General features: G+C 36.1%; 1 protein-coding gene across 2 annotated transcripts in view; it reads left to right on the plus strand.

Moving 5' to 3' along the window:
* The first annotated feature begins 1440 nt into the window (after positions 1-1440).
* The window catches only part of LOC113117638 (synaptosomal-associated protein 25-B), a 34826-nt gene continuing 14426 nt past the window's right edge, over positions 1441-21840 (plus strand). Inside the window, exons 1-3 of one of the 2 annotated variants that reach the window (XM_026286440.1) lie at positions 1441-1570; positions 20141-20267; positions 21583-21624. In XM_026286440.1, coding sequence (XP_026142225.1) covers positions 20196-20267; positions 21583-21624 — 114 coding nt within the window. In that variant the 5' untranslated portion in view covers positions 1441-1570; positions 20141-20195. The remainder of the gene's footprint in view (positions 1571-20140; positions 20268-21582; positions 21625-21840) is intronic. The other variant, XM_026286439.1, reaches the window with a different exon arrangement.

Genomic DNA, 21840 nt, shown 5'->3' on the forward strand with positions numbered 1-21840 from the left:
GAGTCAATATCCATACCCTCCAGCAGTTATTTTCTCCTCTGCTGTCTAATGGGGTGTGTGTGATTTGTTTTACATTGCATGTTTAAACAGTCAAACTGTTTTTTGCCTCTTGGCCGGACAGTATTTTATCTCAGGAGATTCTTGACCTTCATCTGTCCTGCTGAGTTAAGTATCCAGATTTTATGTCTTGATTTGTTTTAATGTAGTGAAGCACTTTGCCAGATTGTTTTGTACTACTAGCCTTCTGTTGCTTTCTTTTTCAGGTCCTCCTTCGCCAAAGTCACAATAACCTTGTCTAACACATCCTCGAAACACACTCTAGTTACAAATACAAACCGAAAGAACAGTAAGCAAGAACCTTTAGAAGTCTAAAAGCCATTAAATAATGAAATAAGTGCTATTGATCCGTGCCCGTTATCTGAATCTGTAAGTATATATAGCTAAAGCACTTTTATCTGATCTTGCTCCCATTAGAAAATCAGGCTGACTTGATGCTTGGGGCAAGACACAAACAAGCAATGTTTTTCTTTTGTTTATTTTTTTATAATGATATTGGAAATACAAACAAGGCATCCATTTCAAAACCCAATGTATATGTAGAAAAAGGGGAAAATCAAGGGACTTCAGCAAACTTCTGTTCCACTTGATATTTTACTCTTGCATTTTGAACAGATTAACGGAGTATTTCATCCAAAAAGCTGCATGTTTGTAGTGAACAAATCCATCTTTCGAGGAAGCGATATTATGACTTACAGACTGGTATTTTGGCCAGAAGTGATGGTTTAAAGTTAAAATCCCTTGATGGCTTTTCACTTCACAAGATGTTAATTAATGGATAACTTGTGGATCATTATTATGTTTTTATCAGCTCTCACTCTGACGGCAGAGGATGCATTGATGAGCAAGTGATGTAATGCTAAATTTCTCCAATAGTATTCCCATGAACAAACAAACTCATCTTCATCTTGAATGTCCTGAGGGTAAGTACATTTTCTAATACTTTTCATATATTGGTGTACTATGCCTTTACCAATACAATTGTCCCCCCATTTTCAGACGCTTCCTTATACAAGTTTATTTATATATTATCCATTAATGAGGCCTTGTAAACTGATGACATGGTCAGATTCAAACAAAATGGACAAACTTTTAATTTGGCATTTCAACAACTCTGAGGCCACAGTCTATTAGGTGATTCCCAAGGTCATTTCCTAGCATTGTAAAGGAGAACTGCTTAATTTCACAATCACAATAAATCAGATGGAGTCAAATAACCCATACATTCCAATATAACATAAAGCAGGGATCAATGAGCGCTAAATCAGCGCTAGAACATCTCGTCATCCTGGATTAGGGCGGGGACATTTACACTCACACAGGGGCTGTATGGGCACGCCCTATTGAGGCTCATTATGACGTCAGAGGGGCACGCCATCTTTGATGATGGATGAGGTTTTTTTCACTCACTCACTCACTCCAGAGCTGTGTGCACGCGCATTAGGTGACCCAAATCAGTGCTGAAGGAGGCAAGGCGATAGTAACATCTCCAACGTGGTTCATCGAGTGCGAGGTAGGTGTTTTGATTTGTTTGCACAGCTTTTTGCATGAGCTGTAGGCGCTCAACTCTCACAGGTTCACTTCGTTAATTTATTTAAAAAAAAATCATAGTGTAGTTAGCGTTTTTACTTCGATGAAGTTTCAAATAGATATCAGAACTGTAACTGATCGATTCAAAGCGTTGGTTCGTGCTCATGCCTGTTGTGTGTATTTCAGCACCGCGGACAGCGCTCATTAAGAGACGCGCCCGTCAAAACATTAAAAATGCACCGAACAAAGACAAAACTACTTATTTTAGCATTTAATTAACGCTTTTGTGAAAGTCAAGCATCACTGGTACAAACAACCCGTTTTCTTTTGAATAAATCGTAGATGTGTCCTAGTTTTTGAGCAGATTGAAATAATGAATCTCCAGGTAATTTTTTATTTATTTTTTATATACCTGCAAGACGTTCATTATTAAAAGAATATTTACTCAAACAACAACTAAGGTTATTCTGGACTATATTTTGCAACCATATACCGTAGGGGTGAAATATTTTTCCATATATTGGTTGAGTGCACTTTAAAAATGTAAGTGACTGTAATGGAAATATAGGAAAATTATCTTATATAATCAACTGCAAGTTAAATTAATATATTCTAAAAGAAAAAAACATGCATTTTATTCTATATTTATGGAGAAAAATTTAAAGATCTTCAGTATGCATTTGTTAAATATAAATATAAAATGCATGCATAAATGCAAATACACATAACAAAGCAAAATACCTTTAAGGTAAAATATATCTATGAAATATAAAATCTTCTTTTATTTAGAAAAAAGGGGCGTTCCAAAAATTCCCTGCGTGAGGAATCACATTTTAATGAGATTTAGTATATTTAATTGATATTTATTGCATTATTTACTTTGTGATTTTAATGAAGGGGTTTATTGTTGTGCTTTGTCTTCATGTTATCATTGACCACAGTTGATGAAGAGACCAATTTTCATTATCTTGTTGCATTTTAAAGGTTCCTATAAGTTGGTTCATCAATGTTAAATTATTTAATGACATATATAGTCAAATAATGCCATTTCATAATGCCAGAAACATTGTCACGGTAATTTTGCAACAAAACTCTGGCAATCATAGCTGTCCTTTTTACTTTACATTTTTCTTATTAATATTAAAAATATATATATATATATTTTTTTTTAATCTTTATAAGCCTATCCTCCATGGTGTTATGTTAACTTGCTCTTATGTTAATGCAATACTAAATCATAAGACATTGATTGAATGTAAGATGAGCTTGTTGATAGATGATAAATGTGATTGAAGTCACATTGAAGGGCAGCTGGGCCCTGACCATAATTGAATTTAAAGGTATAGCTGTTTTCTATATAAATTAACACTGCCAAAAGTTTGTCACACCTCTCCATGTGCAGTGAGCCAGCAGACATCGATGTTCAAGGAGAGCCTTGGGACTTGTAATGTTGACATTGCTCTTCTGTTTTGGGGGGAAGTGCCCAGTGCAGATTGCATAACTGTTTATCTAGGCCAGGGTGTGTTTTCGTTGTCATCAGGTCTGTTTACAGCTTTATATTTTCTAACGGGGTGTTGGCACCGAACTCTTCCCTCAGAGAGGCTAGTGACATTGAACAGAAAGACACTTTGTTTAGGGGTTCATGTGTGGATGCTGGAGGAAATTGTTGTATTGTTGCTTTATTTTTAGGTTGGTGTCAAAATGATCCAGTTTTAGAACATAATTGAGGCGCTTGATGCAGGTGGAAATGAATATGTTGGGCACACCCTATACCTGTATGCATTTTGTTCCAAGGGTGTTCCACAGTGTGAAGTCTAGCGCTGCTTTTCCTAACACATGGTGTTTAAAAATTTAATGAAAACAGTGATACATTTGTCTGAAAAGGATTTGGAGCATTATTTACAGACCTCAAAGGAAATATTAACTAATCTTTTTCTTGTTAAACTTAATCCAATAATTGATGTTTTATTTACAACTATATAAATATATATATATATATATATATATATATATATATATATATAGAGAGAGAGAGAGAGAGAGAGAGAGAGAGAGAGAGACAGAAATTTGTTTCTAAATCACTTCATGTTGTGTGATTCAGCAGTGATTTTACATTGTGACGTACAGAAACATCACATCAGTCAGAGATTATGATATAACACGCTCCTTAGGCTGCATATGACTTTACTGGCTGTGTGGATGCGCCGTATGTCAAACAGTCGAATGCAAATTGTCTGTTTGCTGTAAAGTTCTCTTCTCTCGTTGACTCTGGTGGTGACTAATGCCGTCCATGCTGTGCATATGGGCTGTGCAGATGACAGGCTCATGTTCTGCTCTAGGCGTGCAATGCTAACATGTTCAGGCTCCTCTGTAGGGTCAGAGAGAAAGTTAGCAGCCCGCAGAAATGACTATGGCTGGTGGCTTTAATGGATGGCTTCGTACAAGCTACCTCCGCTCCATCAGATTAGTACACTGGGCTTTATCCCTTCCTGAATGGGACACTCACTTTGGTTTTAAAGCGGTAATCCCCTCTGGTAAAGATGATTGCTTTGAACCTCCCGAACGCTGCTGCACTACACAGCCAACGCTCTGACACAAATATGACAAATATATAATCCTGAAGTTTTCAAATAATCATTTCAAACTTGATATGCTTTTAAGGTGGCTGTATCCAGCAGGTTTTGTGGCATCCTTATGGTTGCTTCTCTTGTCTGTGTGCAATCTGGCATTTACCCAGAATAGCAACATTTTCTAGGGGCAGACTGTCATCTTTTTTCCCTCTTTTCAAAAAAGGACATGTGGCCTTTGATAACACAGCACATTTCACGGCTTGTTCTTTGTAACCCTATCATGTCTGCTGTGCCTCTTCTGCTTGTCACGGGGCAAAACACGGGTAACATCCTTGAAAAGTATATGCGGTTTGCTTTTATGAATGTTTTAGCTGCTGCTTCTTGTCATGTTGTGTTGTCATTCCATGCTGGCTTACAGCTGAGAAGAATCTTTTAATAGTAACCGTTAAAAATAAAGATTTTTCAAGGGCATTGATGGTTCCATAAAGAACGACCATCAATTGCACAATAGGGGAAAAAGGTTCTTTAGGTTATTAAACTGTTCTTCACACTAAGAAAAAGTGGTTCCTTTAAGATTTGTTCACTGAAAGGTTCTTTGCAGAACCTAAAAATTTTTATTTTATGGCATTGCTGTCAAAACCTCCTTTTGGAAACTTCATTTTTAAAGAGTTTTGGAAAAAAATTTGACCGAGGACTACGTTTTTTTTTATGCTTTGAATGTCAGTCACAACCCATTTTATTTCTGCACACTGATGTATTTCTAAATTAAATATGACTTCTCATTTCTATGAGAAGAAACGTGTGTCCTTCCTTTGTGAATTGTTTGGCTTGTGAAAAATATCCCATTTGGAGCCAAGCAGTCGGAGGTGAGGGGTTTTGTGATAGCAGGCGAAAAGAAATATAGTTGCAGAGGTAGAACAGGATATTACTTTCTGATAAAAGATTACAAACACAAGCCATTTTTTTATTTAATATAATGTGCACTGATGCATTGTGCACAATAAGACCCGAAATGTGCTTTGACAAAGTAAATATACATATATTTATTTTCTTCTTCTCCTTTTTTTTTATGTGGACCATTTCCATAGACTGTGACACATTTAAACAGTTATTAACATCCAAATAGTGAGGTTTTTAATATTTAAATGTTCTACATTTTCAATTTTCAACTTTCAAATATACTGTAAAAACAGCAGATGTGATTGCCAGAACTTTACCATGAAAATACAGAAGCAACATTTTAAGTTAAATTAATCTTAAATTAAGAGTATATACTGTAAAAACTTCTTTCTTTTGCTGTTGGACAGTAGTTTCTTTTCACCGCTATATTTGTTAACCCAACTATGATGACTTCTGAGAACCACCGAAATTCAAAAAGGTCCATTACATGCATTTATTAATTCATACATTCATAGAGGATACATTTTAATAGTGCTCTGTTGTTTTAATGCCATATAGGCTATGGCCCATGCATGGCTTCTTATAGTAGTCTTTTTTGGCCTATTTTTGCTGCTGTACATTTGGCTTCATGTTTTATTCAACCTTTCTTAACTTTTAATATGCCTGCCATGGATTTTTCCATGGTCTGACAGACTCGAACAGTTTTTGCATGTGTGTTGCTGTAGAGTTTTAAATATGAAGCTCCAGTCACACTCTGGGTATCATTAAGTATGTGTTGTTGTGCCTCCTAAAGGCTTAAAGGTCAGATGTTCATATATTTTAGAGAAAATGTGATGCATTGAGATACAGATCCCTTGTTGCATTTTGAGCTTTATTCATGAATTCCATGCAGAAAACCTGAGAAATAGTTCATCTCCTCACCTCTGGCACATTGAATGCATTCCCTCCTTTTAGTAAAGCTATTTGATGCACAGTCAAAGAAAAAATGTAAATAGTAAAAAACAAGAATTACCGAACACAAATAGGCTGTGTCAGAAATGAATTCAAACCTTTCTACCTCACATTTGCTTCTCATCCCCATTTTTGCCTTTGGCAAGGAGAAAGGAAATAGACTCATATCACAAATATGGCCTTGGGTTAAACTCTCCATTTTGCCACTGATTTAGGACCAATTCCCCTCCCATGGATTCTGTCTGCAAACATAACAAGAAAAATACAAAACTGATGTCAGATTTGAATTACATACACAATATCTCCAAAGCAACACATAGGAGCATGCTGGTTTGGATCGCTCTGATGAAGACCATTTCTCAGCAGAGGGCCGGCCGCTGCTCGAGGGACTCTCCTTGATCCTGGGATAAGGGTTTTAATGGAGATAAGCCTGTGGAGTGTTGGAGGTATATCCCGGGGGTTGAATGGTCATATGTGACCAGATGGTCCCTTGTGAACTGTGTCATATGAAGGAATCATGGGATAGCATTGGAGGGAGGGACCTTTGGAAGCACAGGGTCAGGTTAAATATGTTGACAAAGACATTTTGGTCAATGAGGTTAACACAGGGATTTTGAGTTACAATCCATCCGCTTTATTTGACGTTTGGTTAGTTTTATATAACATGTTATATAATTGAATTAAATGATCAATGGCCATAAAACAATACACCCTAAAGGAAAAGGGTTATTTTTAGTATTGTTTGTTTATTTATTTATATGCGTGTGTGTGTGACTTTATTTTAATTAGCAAAAAAATGTTTTTGTTTTTTGTTGTAACTACACTAGCTTCCAGCTATGGCACTTACATTGTAAATAGTTTGTTAGAGATGAGATGAGATGTTTTTGCAGTGCTGATTTTGCAGATTGAAGGGCTCTTAAAAGCGTGGAATGGACTTATATTTTTATAAAGTCTGCTGTCTTTGACGTCACAGCTGAGGACAGTGACTAGTGAAGGTTTGAGATGAATGGACTAACAGATAGATCTCTCCAGGTATTATCAATGTCCTTGGTTCAAACAAACTAATAAAAGGAGAAAAAAACCTCTCAACAATCAGCTTCATTATGGTCACCTCATCATATTTAAAAAGTAAAGACATAAGACATATGATATGAGGTGAAGTCTTATAAAAGTAAGATGTCTAGTGATAAGCTATGAGAGGCTGTGTGTTACACTGCTTTTACAACAGGTAAAGAAAAAAAAAGCAGAAGCAGCTATATGGATCAATAATTTTAGAAACTGACATAAACAGTGCATTCATAGTATAGTCTACATTTTGAAATATATTTCAGCTTGCATTAAAGAAATATTGATTTTTAAAAATGAAAATCTGTCATTTACTTTACCTGGATTTGTATTATTATCTTGGTATAATAAATCTCGGCCACTCTTTTCAATATAATGAAAGTGAATAAAGACTGATACTGTGAAACTCCAAAAAATTAAGCTATTATTATGGAAATTCAAGCTTGAAAGCACTAGCTCCCATTCATTTTAATTACATGAAAATATTTTTTTTCCACAAAAGAAAAAAGTGATATTACAATAGCTTTAAATGAATAAACAGACTTTAGATTCAAAACTATGCATTTTATGATAGATGTAATATCATTACACAACATAATCTGGTCCTATTTATTCCTAGTACATTGTGGATTTTATAAGATCCAATCATGTCTATGTTCAGCCCCGTGTCTCTACACAACAACAGTGTTGCATTAATAATCTTGACCTCATAGATCTCAGTAAATAATGTATGTCTGCAGTATAAAGGCAGATACAGATGTGCCAGTGTGCAGCACTGACATTTCCACTGTCCTTGACCGAAACAGCTGCATCTGAAAGCCACAATGCACTTTTGAAGGATTCTCCATCTTATAGCACATGCTCCAAGCTATGCGTCTTCAAAAGATTTTGAATTAAAGACTCATTTTAACGGGATCAGAAATTGGAGACCATTGTGATGTTAATGATGGAAAAGCCTCAAAATAATGAGGAATATAATAATATTCAAGCTTTATTTTTGTATCAACTCTGTTTTAGATGAGCATGGGAAGTATCATATTAGAAGAAGTATAAAAATATTGGCTTCAATGCATTTTTACTGAAACAAAGACGAGCAGCTGTACGTGACATCCTCTCCATCACAGGGCTGAGATCATGATCGTGTGCCCTACTTTCAGAGTTGACTACGCCTCCTCAAGTGCAACGCCGAGCATGATTAATGTGCTTCAGCGTGTTTTCCAAATAGAGGTATTATATCAGCCTTAACTGAAATTCTGTTGACTTTAGGAAATTAACACTGTCAACTCACTTCCTGCTAACATACCTCCTCTGGAGTTACAGGATTCAGTTCTCCTGACATTTCCGTAATTTTATAGACGTGTACATTTGGGGATCGGTTGTAGCTGACCTGTGCATTCAACCTTGTTGTGCGGAATGGAACCTGTCGTTTTCGTGACAGTTATGTTCAAATATTTAATCACACACTTCACAGCACTGACTCATGCTAACTATACCCCACTCTCTCGGTTTTTTATCACACCTTGGAGAACTGTTGTCTTCTGGAAGGTGTTGGAATGGTTGATTAGGTTTGATGAGCTGTGCTTTTGTAATGAGCAGGATTTAATAGTTGATTATTAAAGTTAAAAGGGCTCTTGGGGGAGTTACATGGAGTTGATTTTCTCTTCTTCTGACAGTCTTACATGGTGCAATTGATGCAGTCTATTTTTAAAGAGATCGTTCACCTAACAGATGAAAATCCTGGTATCATTTATTCCCCCCTCATGTCATTCCAAATCAATATGACTTCCTTTTTTTCTGTTGAACAAAAAAAAGCAGATGCATTCGCACTCTTACAGGAACAGTTCATCTAAAAATGAAAGTTTGCTGAAAATGTACTTAATGAAAATGTACTTAACCCCAGGCAATGGAAATGAGTTTGTTGCTTCATTGGAACATTCATTGGAGAAATTGAGCATTATCACTTGCTTACCGAAGGATCCTCGGGAGTGAATGGGTGCCATCAGAATGAGAATCCAAACAGCTGATAAAACATCCAAAGGAAACCTACATGGTGCCAGTACATTAAAGGGATCATATGATGTTGCTAAAAAAGAACATTATTTTGTGTATTTGGTGTAATGAAAGGTGTTTATGCAGTTTATGTTTAAAAAACACATTTATTCCACATACTGTAGCTACATTATTATTTCTCCTCTATACCCAGCCTTTCTGAAATGCGTTGATTTTTATAAAGCTCATTGTTCTGAAAAGCAAAGTGTACTCTGATTGGCCAGCTATCTAGTGCATTGTGATTGGCCGAATACCTCAAGAGTGTGATGGAAATGTTACGCCTCTTACCATACAGTGATGATACAAAAACAATAAAACCCATTATAAACGAGGAATTTGTTGCATCCAGTGGGGACCAAAATTACTTTTTTCATAATGACTTATACTGTGTTTTTACGCGTTAAACATAAAAATATGTCTGCATTTGTGATCAGAGAATTTACAAACAACTAGTGCTACTCTACACTGCTAAAAACTTGCATTTGAATCATCAGTGGCAAATCGCTTAAATATGAAAACATACTTACAGTCTGTGAGTCAGAACAGCCGGCATTGTAAGCTTCTCCACCAGGTTTAGGAAAATTCCTCCGTAAAACGCGTTGCAACTGCTTGACAAGTGTTCATGTTTAAATGATTTTAGGAGGGTGTGGACGAGTCTTAGCTTTTAAATAGAATATCTGTTGGGTTTGAGACTTTAGTCTTTGCAACTTTAGGGATCTTATCTATTCACGAACAGCTTGTAACACTGCAAAGAGAAAGGAAAACTTAAAATCAGATCATATGACCCCTTTAATATCTTAAGTAGATATTATCGTAAAAAGGTGCATGTTTGTAATAAACAAATCCATTATTAAGATTGGAGATAAACCATTGCTTGATTGAAAAGGCCATCTCATCTGAATCAGGAGGGAAATATGCACAGACCAAGCACCATTACAATAAAAAACAATCAAAAACAGTCCTAAATAAATATGTTGGTGGATTTTGATTTGAGAGGACAACAGGGGACGGCACCCATTCACTGCAGAGGATCCACTGGTGGGCAAGTGAAATGCTGAATTTCTCCAAATCTGTTCTGACGAAGAAGCAAACACATCTACATCTTGAGTAATCTGTGAGTGAGTAAATCTTAAGAAGATTTTCATTTTGAGGGGATCTTTTCCTTTAATATGTAAAACAGATGATCTCTTTATTCAATGTGGAATAAGATGGATAGGTTGGATGGAAATCTACTTTCTGTGATTGTATGGTTCTTCAGGTTGCTTGGTAACTTGCAAATTACCCAGCACTTGTCTGTGCTGTTTGGATGTCCCACCATTTTCTCTTTCTCTCTATTTCTGTCCTTTACTGTGCCTTACTGTTATTTGAGTTGGCTTGTAAACATATAGATAGTGAAATGTCATGTTTGAAATCAAGGTTGGTTTTGCTTTGTTTCTCCTCTCGTTCTCTCCCTCTTTTCTGGTTGTCATGGTTATCAAGCTTTAAACTGAATGAGATTTGCTTTCTAATGGCTGTCTAGTGAATGTGAGACCAGGTAATGGTAGAGGAGTGGAAAGACCTTTGCTTTTTCTGATATACAAGGAAGTATCAGCTTCAGGATGGAGGTCACAGCTGGAATATCCAGAGACACGGCTTTGAGCAGAATGAGATCTGATTATGCTGCATATTAAGGGAACATTTGGTGTGGCAAGAGACTAAATCATGCATAAAGGCACTTCTGCAAGAGTAAACATCACATATGACTATAATTAGACCTGGGCCAGATAAGACTGTGCTGGAAGTGTTTTCTGGGGAGTAAAATCTTTAGTAAAAGTTTCCCCACGGGGTCACATTTATTCAATAACTGCAATATTACAGAACAGATTTATGTAAAAATACACTAAATTATTTTGTATTATACACGATCCCAATACAGATTCATGCTGCTTCATTCTTAGACCTTTATGATTATCTATCTAACTATCGATCTATCCATCTGTCTGTCTGTCTGTCTCTCAGTGTCATTTTGGTGTCTTTGAGATTTTTTATTTTTAGTGTGTGTGTATAAAAATATGTATACGTATATATATATATATATATATATATATATATATATATATATACGTATGTGTGTGTAAATATATATATATATATATATATATATATATATATATATATATATATATATATATATATATATATATATATATATATATATATATATGAGAGAGAGAGAGAGAGAGAGAGAGAGACTATTATAGTTTTTTTTATTAATACCTTAATAAAAAAATTTATTCGTTTTTGTTATATATATATATATATATACATATACATGTACATATATATATATACATATACACAAACCTGATTCCAAAAACTTTGGGACACAAATTGTGACCCAAAAAAAAGGAATGTAATAATTTACAAATCTCATAAACTTATATTTTATTCACAATATAATATAGATAACATATCAAATGTTGAAAGTGAGAAATTTTGAAATGTCATGCAAATATTGACTCATTTTGGATTTCATGAGAGCTACACATTCCAAAAAAGTTGGGACAGGTAGCAATAAGAGGCCGCAAAAGTTAAATGTACATATAAGGAACAGCTGGAGGACCAACTTGCAACTTCTTAGGTCAATTGGCAACATGACTGGGTATGAAAAGAGCCTCTCAGAGTGGCAGAGTCTCTCAGAAGTCAAGATGGGCAGAGGATCACCACTTCCCCCAATGCTGCGGCGAAAAATAGTGGAGCAATATCAAAAAGTAGTTTTTCAGAGAAAAATTGCAGAGAGTTTGAAGTTATCATTATCTACAGTGGATAATATCATCCAAAGATTCAGAAAATCTGGAACAATTTCTGTCCGTAAGGGTCAAGGCTGGAAAACCATACTGGATGCCTGTGATCTTCAGGCCCTTAGACAGCACTGCATCAAATACAGGAATGTTACTGTAATGGAAATCACAACATGGGCTCAGGAATACTTACAGAAAACATTGTCGGTGAACACAATCCACCGTGCCATTCACTGTTGCCAGCTAAAACTCTAAAAGTCAAAAAGAAGCCATATCTAAACATGATCTAGAAGTGCAGGCATTTTCTCTAGGCCAAGGCCCATTTAAAAAGTACTGTGGCAAAGTGGAAAACTGTTCTGTGGTCAGACGAATCAAAATTTGAAGTTCTTTTTGGAAAACTGGGACACCATGTCTTCCGGACTAAAGAAGACAAAGATAACCCAAGTTGTTATCTCTGATGGTATAAGGTTGCATGAGTGTGTGTGGCATGGGCAGCTTACACATCAAAGGCACCATCAATGCTGAAAGGTATATCCAAGTTCTAGAACAACATATGCTCCCATCCAGACGTCGTCTCTTTCAGGGAAGACCTTGCATTTTCCAACGTGACGATGCCAGACCACATACTGCATCAATTACAACATCACGGCTGCGTAGAAGAAGGATCCAGGTACTGAAATGGCCAGCCTGCAGCCCAGATCTTTCCCCCATAGAAAACATTTGCCACATCATAAAGAGGAAGATGTGACAAAGAAGACCTAAGACGGTTGAGCAACTAGAAGCCTGTATTAGAAAGAATTTGGACAACATTCCTATTCCTATACTTGAGCAACTTGTCTCCTCAGTCCCCAGACGTTTGCAAACTGTTATAAAAAGAAGAGGGGATGCCACACAGTGGTAAACATGGCCTTGTCCCAAATTAAATAAAGAAAAAAATCATGCACTCAGCTAAATAAATCGGTTGAATTGACATATAAATGTGTGAGAGATTTCTTGTTAATGAATTTAAGAGAAGAGGCGGGACAACCCAGTAAGCTTGGTGTAAAGAGAGCCAGTGGGCCATAAATCCTCTTTGAGTAGTGGGTTTAATCCGTAGCCCCATGTCGCCCTGCATGGCCGATGTGACGCAGCCTGACGGTTTTAACACACATCAGGCAGCAGGTCTCTGGAGGGGAGGCAGTTCGATCTCTTTTGAAGGATACACTGAAATGTTGAGTGACTGCTCTGTTTATCTCACTGACCTCTATCCAAAAGATCATTTTCTTTTTATGGACTTCATTTTGATATAAAATTCATTGCTCTCTTCATGAGATGTGGAGGAGGACATGGTAACATCTGGTCGTAGATGACTGGGGTCACATTCATCTTCTTCTTCACATTGTGTTGAATGCTCAATGAACTTCCATGAACATCCATTTATAAGGCAGACTCTTTATTCAATGTTTCACCATTGCCAGCTATTCTTAAATGTGCTGGGTGACAAATCCTGCCGAGCAATGTGCTTTTGGGATTTGTACTGGGACGTGTTATAAAGAAGCACCTGCTCTTTTCTTTGTCAGCGCTTACCTGAAATTGCTAGCAACATGAAGATTTGCTTAAAATGTGCTCTTTGGAGGTTAATCTGTCATAAGCTAAAATAAAATCTTGCATAAAGTCTAAAGAAATGCAGAAAGGGTTCAGAAACATAGCAAGGACATCTTTAAAATAATGACTTCAGTCATTCAAATTTTATTTTTTTAACGATGTCCTTTCCACGTTTCTGAGCCTTGATGGTGTAAGGATCCTTGCTGTCTTTGGAAGGGTCAGAGAGCTCTCAGAATTCTTCCAAAATATCTTAATTTGTCTTCTGAAGATGAACGAAAGTCTCACAGGTTTTGAATGACATGAGGGAGCATAATTAATGACAGAATTTTTTATTTTTGGGTAAACTGTCCCTTTAACAGCCATATTATATTCATATGCAGTAGCAGAAATATTTCCATATAAAAATATTTTTTTAAATAATAGTGTTTTCGACTGTATTTCATTCATCATATGCTGCTGCTTTTTTAGTGTGATTTATTTATTTTTTAGTTATATAATTGCATAAATATCTCAAAGGCAGACTCAGCTGGATGCTGTTTTTCACATATTGTAAATGTTCTGTGTAAATGTCAGTTCACTCTACATGTCACAGTTCTCTGTTAATTATTCTGCTTATTTTATATTCACAATAGAAGCTGAGTCATTAATGTGGTTTTGGTTTGGCGTTAACATTAAGCATCACATTGCGAGGGTCGTTTTTGCATCAGCTAGCTCTCATCAAAGGTGTCTAGATGGAAAATCTGCTAAAACGTTGAACTGGGGGTTACTTTTTAATGCAGAAATGAAATTATGTCCTTTTGAGTCCAGATGGATCTGATTATGCTCATCAAAATATTTCAGAACCAAGCCTCGTGACCCATGTTTTTGTTCTGCGCTAGTTCTTTATTTATAATAATCAAGATGCATCACCATCACATTAAATACAAATGGAGATGGCAAATATTGTTTAGAGACAACAGCACAAAAGTAATAAGAAACATACTCAGAGAAGGTTTTTCTTTTTTTCTATTACTGTATAAATGGATTCATAGTTTGTCATTTTGTGCAACAATATGTCATGTTTTCACTCATGAATATAAAAAGGCAATTTCTCTCAAATTAATAATCAAGTATGTAATAAAGCCATGTTCCTGTTTTTTATGTAATCAAAGTTCAACAAACCTGTTCTTCAATGTCAAGACAGTATATATCAACCTTGTACTTTTCCTTCACGTCAGAGGTGGTTTGCACAACACAACACAGCACAACACAACACTTGCCAAAGGGCTAAACGAGATGAACTTTTGCATGCTAAAGAGAAAAATGCAATGCACAGGCCCTTGTAAACACACACACACACACACACACACACACACACACACACACACAAATTTAGCTGTAAATAAAAAAGATTATTGGAGTACATTTGGCAAGAAAATAATATTTTAGACTTTCTATATACTTCAAAGTTTCACATTTAATTCAGTGTGTTACTTGCCGTTTCTTTGCAATTATTTGTGAAATTTAATAGCAATTTCTGAGTATTAAACTACTTTTTTTTTCAGTGCACTGTAAAAGTTATGTTTTTGAGGTTGTAAATAAAAAGATTATTGAAAGTAATAATCTAAATTATTGGAGCACGTTTTACAAGAAAACATTTTGAAGTTTTTCTACTTTAAAATCTCACTTTTAATATATGTTTCTTGCTGTTTGTTTGTATTATTTTTTTAATTTACAAGCAAATTCTGAGTCAAAACTGTTTTTGCAACATTTTTTCAGTGCAATTTAAGTTGATGAATGCAAAAAATAAAAAAATAAATTGCAGTAAGCCCCGGTGACTCAAACAGTAAAACCCTTGCTGCTGACAAGGTCATATACCCAGGTAAACCAAAAACATTGTACTTTGTTCCTTGAATGTTTGAATGCAATGAAAGTTGCTTTGGACTAATGCATCTGTGAAGAGTTTGTGATGCTACCTGCCAAAATTGGCCCTGATATATCAGTCCAGGCCATTTTTTTTCATGACAGGAAAAGGAAAGTACGCCTACAGCTGGCATGTTTGGGTGGCGATGTAGTTTTTCTCTTGGCTTGTGGAGTAACTCTGGTTCGGCAGATAATCCACGTCCTTGAAGAACAATGATTTACAAGATGACCTGTGCATCCATGGCACCGTAGAGACAAGGCTAGAAGAAAATGCTCGCCAATGAGAAAGCCATTGCTCTTGTTCCTTATCTGACACGTCATCCATTATTAATGGAATACTGAATTAGGTTGGCTCAGGAGAGATAGTAATGGAGAGAGAGATGGAGAGAAAGCACGTCGATGATACTGACATCATATACAGTGTAACTGGATCTCTAATTTCTTGTTTATCACCTGAAAGATATGCAGTTTCCATTATACTGTATGAGATAAATCATGCTATTGTCCTCCTTAAAGACCATGCAAGCTCACGTCTGTTGGATGTTTTAAGAATTAATATTTTAGGTTGCCATGTTCTTATAATTGCATTTTTAAGATGAAATACATAGTTATGTTGTGTATTTAAAGGAATTATGTCTTTTTGTGATCCTTGTAAAGATTTCAAGCACAATATATAGATAAAATAAATAAAATAACAATATTTCATTTTTATATTATATTATATTATATTATATTATATTATGCAAAGGACACTAAAGAGTAAGAAGCACGCTATTCTAAACAGCACATTTCATTGACGTGCTTGGACAAGGTCATTTGTGACCTTCAAATTTAATTGTTACTATTAGTAAATGTCAAGTTACAACAAGAGTGCTTTAAATAACTAACAAGTACTGTTGTTCTCTCCAGGGTTCGAAGAGATGTACAGCAGCCCTTCAGATACAGGTCACAGATGAATATATAACTTCACTGGTTCATTACAACTGAGTCGAGGTGTTCGAACTGCGCACTCTGATGGCCACACTTTCTTGGGAGTGTGTGATTATTGTGTGTGATTATTTTTACTCCAACATCTGAAAAATGTTTCATTATATTGTGTTAGATGTTGACAGATCCACAAACGACGTGCTCACAATTATTTTCAGCTGGCGTTCACTGCACTCACAAAAGAACAAAATAAAAGCGTAATTTATTTTTCATGCACTGCACTCCATGCTATGTTTTATGGACATGAAACATTAAATATCTGGTGAGGCATGAAGCAAATATAGTTCTGAACCCTCTGCCCACGGTAGATTTCTGCTACATTGACATCAGTCTGCAAAGCACGTCATGGGCTTGACCTCAGAGTCCTCACACATTATAAAATCGCAATGACAAACTTCGCTGAAGGCTTCTGGGTTGCTTTTACATTTAGATTAATTTGTGTAGCGTCGTTTACACATACTATTTGTCATGAATATGTGACCTCATGCTGTCACTTTATCTTTATGTACTTTTGTAAGCTTTGAGTTATTAAGATTTTCTTAAGAAATGTTATTTTTTCCACCTTAAGATATGCGGCTCTTTCTAAACATAACTGGCACTCGAGGAGGCTTGACAATTTCTTTTGAGGCATTGCTTTTCTAGTGTGATAGTGAAAGTGTGAGACATGGCAGTCTGAGGTATCCTCACTTTGATTCTTTTAGAACATGATTCTTTTATAACAGCTTTTATAGAAAGAACTGGAATAAAAAAAGAGCTATAAAGGATGACGCAGTGAGTGGGAATCTTAATACCATATGTGGTCCATTTTTAGTAAACCTGAGAGTTGATTCCAAAAAGAGTCGATTTTTTTGGTGTTGAGAATCAAGAGTCGACTCTATAAAGGAATCAACTCTACTGAAGGGCTTGGAACGTTGCAATGATTTTGATTCATCGATGACTTTGAATCAGTTGATTCAGTTCACCAAAGAGATTTGTTCAGACTTGTTTGCCGTTTAATTCGGTGAATCCCTCTGTATGTTACATTATTACAAAACTAGGTGGCGACGAATAACTTAAGCAAATGAATATTATGAACGAGTCTTTTCAATAGCATCGAGTCTTTCACAAGCAAAATATCATATTGGGCAGACTGAGCCTCATAAGTGAAGCTTTTGTTTTAATTTACAAGTCTATAGACATAATTCTGATAAATATGGTGAAATATTGTTGTTGTTTTTTCTTTTATATGCAGTAGCCCACACTAGCTTTTATCGCTACACGAATGTTACAAGAAGTGGCTAAAAAGCTCTGCCTATTACCAACTGACCAATCAAGGATGGATATTAAATTTGCATAACCAATCATTGTTAGAGATTTCAGTACCGCATTAGAGCATCACCAAATAGGCTACATGTTCGATTAAGAAAACAGATCAAAGAGAAACTTTAAATTTAGGCAAAATGTTGATGAAATACAACTGAATATGTAATAAATATAAATCTGCCACAATGAAGGTTGAGGTTCAACTACTCTGCATATGTGATTATGTGTTAGATAGAATGGGAGCTCTCCATTTATGTGTATATAAATGTTGATATAGGTCATATGTATTGGTTTTCACAGTTTGCTATATTAAATATAGTGTTGGTGATTAGAGATATTCTAACGCTTTATTTACAATCAGACTTTACTAAGATATCATGGAGATATGTATATGGGGGAATATTTATCAGTAGGCTACATATATGAACATAAAACCTGCTCCAATTGTTTTAGGTTCGATAAATATGAATGTAACTTCTGTTAGCCTTTCCTCACAAATGACCTCACAGTTTGCCTTTGTTTATTTAATATCATTTTTTATATCTTAATACTAACAATCATAATAGTGTACATTTTACACTATGTCTTGGTCACTGTATATGCCATTTTTAGAATCCCATCCATTAATCCCAATTATAGAATCAAACAGTATGGCATTTTAGAAACACAATAGAACTGTTGATAGTTAATTGATTTTTTAATTAGTAAAACAAACGAGAGACATTAGAACACAATAATAAAAGCAAGAAGTCACAAGTGTGCCACAGATCAGCAGGCTTTCATCTTCAGCTCTATATAAATGTGGTTCTTTAGTTAATTAAATTTTCTTATAATAGAAAAGAGAATAAGTGAATTACTCATGTTTTCTCTGGACCTCTCACCACTGGAGTGCTGAAAGAGAGATAGATAGAGCAGCCAGGGAGAAGATGGAGTATCAGAGGTCCGCTGCCTTTTGCAGTTGGCGTAAGATGAAATGGCTAATGACAGGGAGCACTGGCAGCAGTTCCAGCAGATTTCTGCCAATATATTTACATGACTTGATGCCAACTTACACTTGATTAAAGTAACATTGCATGGACTGGTGGTCATGTAATTCTGGCACCATCCAACCAGGAAAAAAGGTGACTCTTTTTGTCTCTAGCTCAACTGGCACAGTGCGAGCAATGCAAAGGACATGGCTTTGGTTCGCAGATAACAGATAAAATGACTAATTTGAAAGCATTGTAAGCAGTTTCGGAAAGAAATGTTAAATGCATAAAAGAAACACAATCTACAGTCTGTTTAAAAGACATTCTGTAGTGCTAAAGGGGTAGATTTTGACAAAATCTCTGATTGGTCCCTATGTTGATCAACAGTGGGCAGATTAAGTGTTTTCTGTGCCAGGAGATGAGGAATATAAGGGAAACATGCCAGTGCCCGGATGCCAAGATGATGCTTCAGCCTACATGACACACTTGTGTCCAATGCTTTGAGATAAACTAGATTATAAAAGCATCTTTATATGTTTGTGCTTGAGTTTCAGTAAAAAGAATAAATGATCTCAAGGTTCATGAGACACACTGGCTTTTATGAAAGCATCCAAGACCCCGATACAGATGGATGTGACATATGTATAATTTAAGTGAACTCTCTTTAAAATGACCCTGTGGTCAGTCTAGAAAGAGCATTTGTCTTTGAAGTCAACATTAAAAGGTGCTCATGACCGTTTTACTTATGTGTTTAGATGTATTTTTAGAAGATATGTAGGATGGTACTTTACTTTATCCTTTGCATTTAGAAAATAAATCATTGTTCACCAATGGGTCCTCTGCAGTGAATGGGTGCCGTCAAAATGAGAGTCCAAACAGTTGATAAAAACACTACAATAGTCCACAAGCACTCCAACAATTGCTTTTCACTCCACAAGATGTTAATTTATGAACTGGAATCATGTGGATTATCATTATGATGTTTTTATCAGCTGTTTCCACTCATTCTGTGGCACCCATTCACTGCAGAGGAACCATTGGTGAGCAATTGAAGTGGTAATGCTAAATTTCTCTTGGAAACTCTTGGATGGGCTGAGAGTAAATTTTCAGCAATTCCTTTTCATTTCCTGCATTATTTTTAAAGGTAACAATGAATTCATAAAGAAATTCTCAGTACACATCTTCTATGCCTATCATTTTTCTATCATTTTTAGCTTTGAGTAACCTGAGTCCTTGAATTGATGAGTCAGTTCCTGAGAATGAGTCTAGATATATTGACTGCCATGCAATACTCGGTCGATTATTGCCTTCAAATGGAAATAAAATAAAATGCAGAGACGTACATGCAATGCACTTATGAATTCTGTTTGTTCATTAAACAATATATTATTTAAATTTTTTTGTGCATTTCTGTACCATATCTGTCTGGATTGCTCGCTTTAGTGTGTCTTCTTTGGCATAGCCTAAAACAAAGCATTTTCCCTCTCCTTTCCAGCCTTCAAGAGCTACACTTCCCATTTAGAGGCGAGCACCTCATCCCTCCAACAGCCATGGCAGACGAGGCCGACATGCGCAATGAGCTGACAGACATGCAGGCCAGAGCTGATCAGCTGGGCGATGAGGTAAGTACACCTATAACATGCATGGGAGATGAACGTCTAAAAATAAACCCTAAATACGACAGCTTGTGTTTATAATTAGACATGTCCCAGCGTGAAGGAGAATGAACACACCATGACTTCCAGACGTGCAGTAGAAGACAGAACCACTCTAAAGAGCATCTCTGAATTAATAAATTCACTTGAGCAAAATGAAGCAGCTCTATATTAAGACTTCTCATCTATTTGTCATGGAGCGGTGGAGGATGCTTGGATATCTCCAGGCAGAAGCAGTGGTGATGAGTGAGAGGTTCTCCACTTATTTCAGACAGAAACAGCCTCCCTCACAGCGCCTGCCCAGTGGGGGTTCTGCACTGGCTTTGATAGACCTCTAATCACACAGATCTCCTGCTGAACAATCAGAACTTTGACACACAACTGCATGTGGGAGGGGTAACAAATGGGAACAAAATGGTTTTATTTTATATTCAGTACTGGAAACGGGCTTCCATGGTCTATAGAATGTGTGGTGACATGCCACAACTGATATATTTTAAGTTATGTAAATGTGAAAATAGACTAAAATTGGAGAACCTCGCATTCACAATATATGCACACTGATAACCAGGCTTCTAAAATTGTCTGGTCAGTTTGAAGCATTCACAAACAAGCCAGGATGCTTACAAAAGTAAACAAAGATTTTCCAGAGGCGTTTTCAACATTTTCTCTCAATTAAATAGCATTGATAAACAAGCTAATCATTGTGTAATATAAAAATGTACTTGCCAGCTAGTTGACTGTTTGTCTTGACAACTTGTCAGTGCATTAAATTGGCACATGAGACAATATTTACACACAAAAAAATGACACTATTCACCTTCATTATAGTTTCACAATGATGAGGTGGTGCATGCTTCCACATGATCTATGGTATGACTCTTGGTAATAGCTCTCTAAAAAGAAAATCATGATCTCAATAATGATCTTTAATCCTAGCCTGCTATTGAGTCATATTTCTTCAGCTCAGATATATACACTGGACTGGAATGGGAGAGCTTTAAATATTCATGAGTGGATAATGCTATCTTGAGCTTTCTTTGAAGGAACAGGAAGGAAAGGAGGGGGAACAGAAATGGCTGTACATTCAGCTCAGTCTGAACTTGGCAGCCATTAGTAACATGCTGTCGGAACTGACATTATGAACATTATGGCCTCGTGCCAACTGTGGTGCTCGACACATAGCGTTCAAATGACAACACAAAGAACCTAACAACAAGCAGGAACATATTAGCTGTTGAGTGCATTGTGAGTAATAAGAAGTGTATTTTTCTTTTTACAGTCTTTGGAAAGTACTCGCCGCATGCTGCAGCTGGTCGAAGAGGTAAGATATCGATTTAACTCAGTAAACAGCAGAAAACCATCATGCTGTTCTGTCAACATCTTCAGTTACATATCGCATATTGAGAAACCAGATATAGACTGAAGTAATATACCTGGAAATGATACATTGTGATCACTAGGAGAAATTCTTGCTCATCGGTTTGGCTGTATATGAAAAGCCGTATTTACACAGAGTTCGGTGCACTGCTTGTTTTCA

Source organism: Carassius auratus, chromosome 17 (genome assembly GCF_003368295.1).
Source record: "Carassius auratus strain Wakin chromosome 17, ASM336829v1, whole genome shotgun sequence".
Lineage (NCBI taxonomy): Eukaryota > Metazoa > Chordata > Actinopteri > Cypriniformes > Cyprinidae > Carassius > Carassius auratus.